We start from the raw sequence: 11,838 nt of genomic DNA, 5'->3' as shown, positions 1-11,838 counted from the left end.
TTTTTGCATCAATTTAATTTGGTTTGCTTTTCTAAGGTAGCTTCATCTATTATCCTAAGTTCAGAATTTAAAATGTTTGTTCAAAACCATCCAACGATATAAAGTTTTTATAAATTTTATATATTTTGAATGTGCTCGACCAAAGTATTGGTTATTGATTATATAACCAACAAACTATAATTCAAATAATATTAATGTCACAATATTCTGCTAAATAGAAAATTTATGAAATATTTACATTCTATGCCAAAATAAGGTAATATATTTACAAACATATAATCTTATCTTTCTCTTTACAAAAATATTTTCCATATTTCTAAAAATACCATCTTATCTCTTTTATTAACAAAAATATCATTTCCCTCTTTTTCTTCATCTTCCTCACCTAAACCCTAATTTTATTTTCTCACTTCCTCCATTAACAAAAAATATCACTTCCCCCATTATTCAGCCGCCGCCGTCGCAAGAACTCGCCACTGTCGCAAGAAGCCGCCGCCGTCGCGAGTAGCCACCATCGTTTTTGCAACCCATAGCCGTCGCGAGAAGCCGCCACCGTCACGAGAAGCCGTCGCTGTTTTTGCAACCATGAAGCCATCGCAAATCCGCGCCGCAAAAACAACGGCAACAACTCTCCCAGATCAGATTACACCGCCGCCTCCGTCGTTCTCATCTATCGCCGTTCTTGAGATTTCAGATATGATATTTTCGGATCTCAATTTTTTTTGAATTGTATACAATCTGTATTATATACGAATTATATACAAAATTTGGCTTCATCTTCATCTTCTCCGTTTTTCAGATTTGATATTCTCATTCTCAGATCTGATTATTTAAAAAAAACGTATATAATTCGGATTATATACGGATTATATACGAACTATATACAATAAAAATGTATATGTATATTATCTGATTTTATATACGAATTTTGTGCTGAATGTATACAAATTCATTTTTTTTGTATACAAAAACATATTTTTGTATACAGAAAAACTGTATTTTAGTAAATATTTTTAAAAAGATGGCATTGTTTGTAAACAAAACTTTGAGGTTATATTCTTGCAAATATTTTTATTTTTTCCGGCATTTGTAAAAAATCTCAAAATTTATAGATCATAAGGTAAAGATTCATCTTTCATAATTAACATTAATTTCTATTTATAAATCAATTAAGCTTTTAATTATTTTACAAAAAAAATGCAATAAACTACATTCATATACCCACAACTATATGCATTGAAATTGGTTTGAATAAAAGATATTAACAGTTTGATCCAACAATTTTATATTTTAAGTGAATTATATTTAAAAAGCAAACAAAAAAATTAAGGTTCTAATTAATAAAAATAATATATAATTCAGCATCTTAAGTAAAAAAATTATCATAAAAGTATAGTAATGATTTTTTTTAATTAGACTCTATATCTTTCAATATGCTACTGTAATTTTGTTTAGTCAGGATATATTTGTCAAATTCATTATTATTTTGGAAATTTAAATTCATTTTTCTTATATTTATTCATATATCCAACTCCATCTATTCCAGTTAATAAAATAAGACATAATGAGTAAATATATGCAATAAAAATGTGAGAACAAGAATATTACACTTTTAAAAGGAAAAGCACTATGAGAAAACTGAAAAAATGAGTGTTATGTATGAGTGATTGTGAATTTTCAAGAAACCCTAAAAGAATCAATGGGCAAAGTAATTGTGTTGTGTGTTCAAAATTTTGAAAAATATAAACTCAGTCTTTGGAATTGTGTTTTGTTCCTTTATCTCTTTAATTTCTTTTTTCTACTTTAGATTTTTGTTTTGATTGCAATTCCCATTTATCAAGGTTTTTATCAAGGTGAAGAATACGAAAAAGCAAGCTTAATTGGCCCTCCATTTTTATTCCCTTTTTCTTCAATCTTAACCTAAACCTAAACCATGCATATGCATTTATATATAAATCTCTAGCCACCTTCCCCTCTTCAAAACACTCCTCACCATTTCTTTCATATTTCAAATTTCAACTTTTTTCTACTTCAAATTAAGGTTTGCGACTTCTTTAAGTATCATTACTCTATTTAAAACTATTAGCTTTAGATTTTTTTGGCACATAAAGCATATTTTCTCCTGTTATAACGTGAAATTCACAGGTCGAAGTATAACATTTTCATAGTTAATGAAAGTTTTAACTAATGTAGCATCTTAATTATGTAATTATATTAGAATTAGTTTAAATTTGTGCATGATTTTGTGTAACATTTATTTATTATATAAATGCGATGCAGAAAATTAAGGATGAGTAGGCCAGGAGATTGGAACTGTATGTCATGTCAGCATTTGAACTTCCAAAGACGTGACTCCTGCCAACGTTGTGGGGACTCCAGGTTAGGAGGAGGAGGAGGAGGTTTAGATTTTGGCGGCTTTGGTGGGAGAGTTGGGTCGTCATTCGGGTTCAGTACTGGCTCGGATGTCCGTCCCGGTGATTGGTATTGCTCAGCTGGAAACTGTGGGGCACACAACTTCGCGAGCCGGTCGAGTTGCTTCAAATGTGGGGTTTACAAGGATGATTCTGCTGCTGCTTGCTTTGATTCCGACATTTCTCGCTCTCGAGCTTTTGGTGGCGGTGCCAGCAATCGCTCTAGTTGGAAATCCGGAGACTGGATTTGCACCAGGTATCTATATAATTGTCGTTATTTGTAAAATTTACGGATCAAACTGTTAAAATTATAAATTTTAAAACATATTTCTATCAGTTTGACTATAATTATGAATATAAATTCATTCAGTCGTCCTATCGTATAATTATTTTTCAGTCATCAACAATTTTTTTAAGTAACTCTCTTTCTTTATTTTCTGATTCCTTCATTTCTATATATTTATAAATGTAGTACTTTATCCAACACATGGATTTAAGATTTGAACCCTAATTTTGACTGCTTTAATTTTGCATGTGAGGAACTTTAAGAATCTGCTTTTTCTTTCTTACCAAACAGTATCTTTTCGTAAAGTAATTGGAGAAAGATGAGAAAATTGTGAATTTGTGGACAGGTGGGGATGTAATGAGCACAATTTTGCTAGCAGAATGGAATGTTTCAAATGCAGTGCCCCTAGAGAGCTTAGCAGTAGAACAACATACTAGACATGACGAGTCCATGCAAATTTTCTCCATTTTCTGGGTATAATTGAACATAAATTATATACTTATTCTTTACATATTAGGTTTTATAATTTATTTAATCAGTTCACTAATTATAATTATTATTTTTTTGTATATTTTTTTACTTGCAGGTATTGCACCAACCAAGAGAGACAATATCAAAGATGAATTAGTATTTATATTTTCTTTTTTCCCTTCTATTATATTTGTTTTGGATGTTAGCTAGGGTTCATGAGGTGTAAAAACATGGTCTAAACTCCATGTTTAATCTATAAAAAGACCCTCTGGAAATTTTGTTGAGGCTTAATTTTGATATTATTAGAACTATATGATTGTACTAATATGGAGCTTAATTTAATTTGATGTACTACTTTATATGCTTTTGTCACCAAAGTGTAATTTCTCTTTATCTACTTTATATGGTGCATGGTTTTCTAAAAAGAAGATAGTTATTATACTCTTCTACTCATTATTGGAAATGATTGTTATTTTTTTTATAATTGAGGAGGAGAAGTATTTGTGGAAGAAATCGAACTCATGACCTGACAGTTTGCTGTCCAATATTTATACCGTTTAAAATCATCTACATCCCTCTTTAATCTGGATAAATACACTATAATTTTGATTTGATAAGTACTATATGATTTTGGATATCTAAATTCATTTTTCCAATATATTTATAAATCGGAGTGCCAATTATTTTAAATATAAGATTGGTAAATGAACTTAATCTTAGATCATAAAGATGAAAATGAAGTACAAATGGTGTTAGCTTGGTTGACTAATTCACTTCCTAATAAAAATCAGGATTATACCATAACTTGATCAATTTAGCAAATCATCCCTTGAGATATAGAACTTGCATGTCTCCTACATTTATGTAAAGAACGAGAAATTCTTGTGTGAACCAAGTTCGCTACGTAAAATTATGAACCATTCATTCATATGTGATACATAGTAATAATAAATGTGATAACCAATCACTAAATATCACATTTATTAATCACATTTTAACTATAATTGTGATGTCATATTTATTATTGGCATGTGTCATAAGATGAATGGATGATTCATAATCCTAGCTGACAAACTTGATTAACACAAGTATTTTTCAAAATGAATAGGATATCTAATAAGTCTCTAGCCACTTGAAGTGCAAAATGATTTTGAGTTAGCAACAAGTTAGTAATTAGAATAGAAAAGCTAGCAAGGAAAAACAACATTACCCACCATAGCTAGCTCGATTGGCAACTGAGGCGGAACTATTCTAAAATTAAGGTAGGCCTCAGTTTAAACTTATTTTAAAAATAAAATTAAATACATATTCATAAAAAAGTAGAATGTATAGTGAATACATGGTTAAAGGAAATTAAGTTCGAACTGCTGACTAGTTAGAGGTAAATTAAAAGTTAAGTCCGGACTGAAAAAAAGATACTATAGATAGATCTGCCATTGATTGACAATGAAGATTAGGTCATTTGTTCAAAATTTATTTTCATAATCTACTTGCAGAGAATTACAAGATTAATTGTCATCGTATTGAAGTGAGAGATTGTGACTATAAATTGTTGAAATAGTCTTGTCGTAGTTTAGTTCACTTAATCCGAAGGACTCGCGAGATTTTTTCGCTACCAAAAAACAAATTAACTGCATTGGATTCTCTTCATTGACCTATAAGTGTATCATTAAAAAGCAACTATATAGGTAATGATGGAAGTATGTGTTTTTAGGGTTTAAGCAATAGATTCTGTGTCTTCCTTTCAAGATAGCTTTGTATGGTGTTGGTCAATTATATAATTTAACAATTAAGGTTATAACAATTAAGTTAGGGCCCATGTGTGTGTATATAGTGCTCCTTTACAATATATTATCCTATGAAAAAGCATAGCATGACAAATTTCAAAACTTTAATTCTGATTAGGAAGTGTCTATGTGTTGGAAAGAAATGCAAATCATTTTATTTAAAGGGCATTTAGCTCTTTTGATAATTTTGGCATGGCAAGTAATGATTTTCTAGCTGTTGGAAAAATCCTCATTAAGGCTTAAAATAGTAAGGCACTAACATTTCTTTATTAATTGTAACTTGGAACTGTTCAACAATTTATGATTGAATACATGAAGCTCTTTTTAAAAGATAAATATTGAAATAAAAATTAACAAATTAAGCACATTAATTATGTTTGATGGTATAAGCATTTAGTAGAAAATATTTAGATTGTGCGTTTAATTCCTCCCATAAACGCTTTTCCCTTTCTAATTATAAGAAAAAAAGGATAAATAAAACATATGGTTCTTTTAAACTTATCCTTTTAACCAAACGGTTCATTACTTGTTTTAACTCAATTACGTACGTATTATTTATACCCAAATAAAGTAATATTAATCCATAATTTTTTCCGTCGACAATATTTTAACTGCAATTTTCAAGAATTAACTTATTATTTACCAATTTGGGACCTAAACTTTATTTTAATAACTTTTCTTACCGTTTCTTTTAGTCCCAACTCTTATCCTTAAATTAAATTCTAATTTCAAATTTTCCGTATTAGAATTCTTAAAACCGACCTACTCGGGTCTTATCTATCCAATTACTTCGATAATCTTCATTCTACTAGGTCGGGTTATCGAAAAAGACAAATTGCTAATACCGGCAACGCCAAACGTACGGGGTATTACATTTTTATTATAATTTTTTTAAATAAATCATCTATTTTAAATTTTCTAAGTGAAAAACAATTCAAATAAATCATTCATTAGGGATTTTTTGAAAAACAAATCGAGTGAAAAATAATTCAATTTACAGAATAAGGTACAATTGAAAGTGAAAGGTAGAGATTTAGACAAAACTTACAATTTACAAGGTCATGGTGTAATTGAAAAGAGGCTAAAAAGTATGTACTTTTTAAGACATTTTTCCTTAAAATATTAGGCCAAATGACTAAAAAAGGCCAAACCTTCGTAAAAGTTTCACAAAGTCCAAAACTTTCAATTTTATCCAATTTGTCCTGAAACGCATGATTTCATTTCAATTATCAACTACACATATTTGCTTATGTGGCTCTGATGTGTGGCATTACCACCTCAGCTCCATGTAGGCGCCATATGAGTACAATTATATAATGGACATAATTAAAACAAAATCATGCGTTTCAAGACAAATTAGATAAAGTTAAAAGGTTTGAACTTTTGTCAAACATTCATAAAAGATTTGGTATTTTTTGGTCATTTGGCCAAAATATTATAATGGCATGATAGTGTAAGCATTCTAATTTTGATGCAGATTGTTAAGATTACATCGATACCCAATGATGATAGTCAGAGAAAATCGTCCAATTTAGAATGAATAATTTTTAAAAAATAATATAATTTGAACTCAATTGAACTTTTTTTTAAGTTTTACAATCAATTTATAATTTTAAAAGTTGGTTTTGGTCTTTTTAGAGAGTTTAAGGTTTAAATTGTAATTTTACATACCTAAGTGCGAACTTTTTTTTAAAAAAAAATGGATGTCAATTGCAATCATATAGACTAAATTGTAAAATAAAAATATTATGGATCAGTTTTGAATTTTTTTAATTTTCAGAAAGCATTAAGGAATAATTTTTGGTTTTATCCTTTTTACTAATTACCAATAATATTTTTTATTTAATTTATTTATTAATTATTTAGATGGTTAGATTAGATTAGTTAAGAATATACAAGAAAAGCACGATCATCGTTATCGACAGACTTGCAACAAATTGCAGTGAACAAACACCGGAAATACTAGTCGTTGACACAAAATATTGACTGTTATTGTGAGACAAATATAGCCGACCACAACAGACTTGCAACAAATTGCAGCAAAATAAATAATAAATAAAATATTATTCAAAAATGAAAAAAAAATGATGAAATTAAGTCAACTTCATATGAAAATTATCATGAAAATAAATAAAATTTAATAAATAAGATTTACATTATTTTATATACTACTAATAATATTTTTAATCACAATAAATAAATAGTAAAATTAAAAGATAAATCATATATAGTTAAATGGAATAAAAAAATAAAACTAGATATATTTATGCTGTTAAATTTATGCAATCACAACATATTCTTTCTTTTTTATTTTTCATGTGTTTTGGGTAGTGGGATATTAAACTCTTCGAGTTACTGAACTTTTTTATTATTACAAAAAATACATCAAATTTTATTTTCTTACAAAAAGATTACTGAGGTATACATTTTATTGTAAAGAGGTTCACTCATGTAAAACAATGTCGCTTTTGATGACGTGGCAAGCCAAAATTACAAAATAAATACATAATTCAGTGATTTTTTTGTAATATAAAGTATAATTCTGTAATGTTTTTGTAATTCACGAGAAGTTCAGTATCTTATTTGTAATAATATAATTTTTTTTATATAGTAGAAGATATAACTTGATGATTTTTTTTTGGAGGGGTATTCTGAGAATCAGACCTGAGGCTAGAAAAGTGATTGATTACAGAATTGGTAATGGTTCTAACACTGAGTTCTGGAATGATCCTTGGGTTCAAGGCTGCACTATAATGGAAAAGTTCCCTAGGGTTAAAATGAGAGACACAGATATTCCCAAGAAGGCTATAGTGGCTGACCTGTGGAAAAATGATACCTGGGAGTTTCCTGATCCTATAGATGAAGATGCTGAGGAAGCTTGGGATTTTATAAGGAAGAACTATAGACTGAGAAATGATGTTGGTGATTCCATTAAATGGAATGTGATGGATCACAATAAATTCTCTGTGAGTAAAACTTGGTAGGTCTATAAAAATAATCATGCCAGTATGCCTTGGTTTAAAATTGTGTGGGGGAAAAACTCCATCCCCAGACATAATTTTATCCTTTGGTTAACTATGAAAGGTAGACTAAAGACAAAAGAAAAATTAAAAGCCTGAGGTGTTATTCCTGATGACATTTGTGGGCTTTGTGCTAATGGTAGAGAAAGCATTAAGCACTGTTTCTTCGATTGCACGTATGCAGCTGAAATTTTGAGATACATGTTTCCTATATGCAGAATTAACCAGAATATTGGGTCTTGGAGAAGGTTGGTCAGCTGGTTCATCAAGAAAGCCAATGGTAAAAGCATCCTAGCTAACATTCGTAGAGTAATCCTTGCTTCTGTGATTTACATCATCTGGAACACCAGGAATAGGAAAATATTCCTGAATGAATGCAGTTTGCCTAGTATTTTTGTCAAAAGAATCAAAAGCATTCTGTTGGACATGTTCAATGGATACAGCACAAGCAGCACTCTCAACAGCATCATGTATGTCATTCAGCAGCTTTAGAGTTTCTTGTTTGTTTTCCTTTTCCCTTGAGGCTTTTGTAACAAGGGATTTTTATGGCTTATGTAGTTTGTATTGCAGAGAGTCTGAGGCTTTTATAACAGACTTTTCTGCAGATTTTTCTTTCTCTGTTTTCTGCTCGTATCTTGTTGAGTTGCTCCTACCTTGAGGCTTTTGTAACAGGATATTGACCTTCTCTTGAGGTTGTTTTCTAGTTTCCTGCTTGTGCAGATCCCTGAGGCTTGTGTAATAGGGCTGCCTTGCAGGTTTTGTTGCTCCCTAGTGTTGTTTTAGGGGAGTTAGTTGTATTCTCTTTTGGTGTTTATCAATAGAGTTTTTTTGGTTGTTTTCTACCAAAAAAAAAATTTGATGATTTTTTTATAATAAAATAAAATGTAATAATTCTTTTCTAATAATAGACAAGTTCATTGATTTAAGGAGTTTGATATCCTTAAGTAGTGACTTGAAAATAAAACGAAAACAATGAATGTATAAATTTTTATTTTTCATGCCAATCAATTTTTTAATTTTGTTGGGTAATTTTATTTGGAAATATGTAGAGACGAAATCTTTTTTTTAATTAAATATAAGTTATTGTTTTTACATTATTTCTTAAATTTCTCTTGTGTGTACTTAGGTTTAAAAAGTTTATTCTAAAACTTGCACCGTCTTTTAAACTTTTGTGAGTGTGTTTATTTAAAAAGTTATTTACAAACTATCTTATTTTTAATAAATAATGAAGAAAATTTTAATAATGTTTTCTTAATTCCTCTTTCTATGTATTTGATAAAATAATTTAAACTATATGTTTATTAATTAGGATTCTTTTCAAATTTTGTTTTATTTTTTTTTAAACAGCCGCTGTCTTTTTTTTTACTCTCCTTTCTTTCAAATTTTTCATTTTTTCTTTTCTCTTTTTTTTTGTCTTTCTCTCATATCTACAAGTACAAGGAGTCATTTGCGCCTCTTAAATCTACAAACAGAACGTTTACTGCCGTTGTCTTTTTCAGTAATTTCATCATCAGTAATTTCATCATTGTCTTTTTCAGTAATTTTATTGTCGTCGACTATTTTAAACCTCTTTCAATTAAATCCATTATAGCTACAGATGTCATTTAAAAGAAAATTTTTAAATTTTGTATTAAAAGTTGCATTTTGACCCCTATACTATCTAAAAGGCTAAAATTAACTTTTAAAATTTATAAATTGATCATAAAATTTAAAACGTTCAATTGAATTCAAATCAAACCATTTTTAGAGATCATTCATTTTAGATTAGATGGATTTACTGTATCTATCATTATTAAGCAGATCAGCTTATCGGTTATACATTACGAGAGGCTGATAAGAAAGAATCTATAGTTTTTATACACAGCTTTTTGTACCAATTTTTTCTGACATGTTACTAATTCTCCCGACGTAGATCTACTTGTTGTTAATAGATCAATAAGAGTATTGTTCCGATAGATAACTCTATGCAATACAATACAGGTAAGATGCGCACTGCTTGACTCTATATAATTGTACACAACTCATCATTGATCAAACCTACCTGATTGCCAGACGTCTACAGGTTTGGACTAGTGTTAATTCTGAATTATTGCACGTTAAAATAACAGAAGTTTAAGGAGTATATGACGATATTTGCTATCTAATTCTGACTACTCCCTTGTCCTTTATATATAAATAGTATACATATATATTATTAATTTAAACAATACAATAAACAATTTCTGTTTTGTTTTTCACATGCTTGTTTTGTACTTTAATTACAAGTTCAATAATTTTTCTTCCATTTGCATGTATGTCTTTCAATATATATTGACTCATTAATTTATCTAAGAGACGACAAGATCGTTATGGCCCATATTCATATATTTTAGTTTTTATGATCTAGTATGTTTAACAATAATTGATCTAGAAAATAATAGAAATTCTAAAAATTATTATATAACTGACAAACAAAAAACGATATAATGAAATAATTTACAAAGATAAGGACATTGAAAGAAATAGGGAGAGAGGTCCAGTAATTGGAGGTTGGAAAAATGCCGGTTATTTTTCTTAATTCCACTCATACATATTACTTATTAAATTTATATATAGCTAATAAAAAAATTAAAATATCGATTCTATTAAATCAAATAACTTAAAAAAGGAAAAATTTCCTAAAATACATGTTTTTGGACCTTTTCACATTTCATATTTTTCTTTACCAAAATAATCTTTTAGTTTTTTAATTTTAAAAATACATTTTTTTTACTTTTCTATGTTTTATGTCCTTTTTCTATAGATGTTTTTATTTTGGGTCAATGTCATAAAAATTCACGAACTTTATATATTTTCTCATTTTAATCACGTAGTTTTAATTTTCTCATTTTAATTCACGAACTACCACTTTTTCTCAAATTCATACACGGTGTGTATGAAATAAGTAGTTTCAAAATAAAAGAACAATTGTACATGAACAAAAGAAAGACATAATAATTATGCGAAAAATAGAAGAATTATATAAACAAAAAAATCGACAGATCTACAATAATCTATGTACAAAAAATCTAATTTTTCACAAAAATCTAAAAAAATTAAATATCACAAAAAAATCTAAATATGATCGAGGAATCCACCAGAAGAAAGCTGATGATGAGAAAACTAGCGGAAGAAACGCACCGATGAGAAAACAAGCAGAAGAAACAGAACGACGAGAAAACCAGCGGAGAAAACACAACGACGAAAAAACTATCGAAAAAACCGGGCATCGAGGATTCAAATGGAAAAAAACGAGGTTGAAAAACGGTTATTTGTAGAAGAAGAAACAAAGAAAGAGAGAGAATGAATGTAAAATAAGGAAAAACGGTTATTTGTAGAAGAAGAAACAAAGAAAGGTTGAAAAACGGTTATTTGTAGGAAAAAATGAAAGAGAATGAATGTAAAATAAGGAAGTCCTAATTAATAAAAATTATTTTTAAAATTAAATTTTTAGTTTAGATAAAGAAAAAATCATGGAAACATGACTCTAAAAAGTGAAACTAAGTTTTAAAAATAGATTATTTTAAGTATAATCCCTAAAAAATTGAGTAGAAATATTTAAACCTAAGATTTTTTGTCTTTATGTCTTCTACCCAGCAGACTTCTACCCAGCAGATTCATCAAGTCATATTTCATGCCCTAATATTATCTATCAACTTTTGTATTCTCACACATGTTAAATTATATTTTAAAAAATTCCATAATTATTGAAGAGGAAATAATGCATGAAGGCCAACCGCCCAGCCTACCTAACGAGGTTTTATTCATTTGTTTATCTAGTAATTTCTTTGCAATTACATCCCTAAGTACTTCTTTAAATAGAAAAAAATTTCTTCTTTTGCACT

At 28.7% G+C, this 11,838-nt stretch overlaps 1 protein-coding gene across 2 annotated transcripts; it reads left to right on the top strand.

The window, feature by feature from the left end:
- The first annotated feature begins 1,864 nt into the window (after window positions 1-1,864).
- On the top strand, window positions 1,865-3,527 carry LOC126682318 (uncharacterized). 2 transcript variants are annotated; one of them, XM_050377959.2, is made up of 4 exons: window positions 1,865-2,041; window positions 2,281-2,667; window positions 3,044-3,171; window positions 3,284-3,527. In XM_050377959.2, the coding sequence occupies exons 2-3, from the start codon at window positions 2,291-2,293 to the stop codon at window positions 3,132-3,134; spliced, it is 468 nt and encodes a 155-aa protein (XP_050233916.1). In that variant the 5' UTR covers window positions 1,865-2,041; window positions 2,281-2,290; the 3' UTR covers window positions 3,135-3,171; window positions 3,284-3,527. The 2 variants fall into 2 exon arrangements, with proteins under 2 accessions (XP_050233916.1, XP_050233917.1); XM_050377960.2 differs by lacking the exon at window positions 1,865-2,041 and adding an exon at window positions 2,121-2,145.
- The last annotated feature ends 8,311 nt before the right edge of the window (window positions 3,528-11,838 follow it).

This window comes from Mercurialis annua, linkage group LG5 (genome assembly GCF_937616625.2).
Source record: "Mercurialis annua linkage group LG5, ddMerAnnu1.2, whole genome shotgun sequence".
NCBI lineage: Eukaryota > Viridiplantae > Streptophyta > Magnoliopsida > Malpighiales > Euphorbiaceae > Mercurialis > Mercurialis annua.
This window is presented reverse-complemented; position numbering and strand designations above follow the sequence as displayed.

What these genes read in the sequence shown, in the direction of transcription:
- LOC126682318 (XM_050377959.2), top strand. Translation starts at nt 2,291, where the DNA reads ATGAGTAGGCCAGGAGATTGGAACTGTATGTCATGTCAGCATTTGAAC. An exon ending in GGAGACTGGATTTGCACCAG is followed by an intron (nt 2,668 to 3,043) that starts GTATCTATATAA and finishes ATTTGTGGACAG; the next exon opens with GTGGGGATGTAATGAGCACA.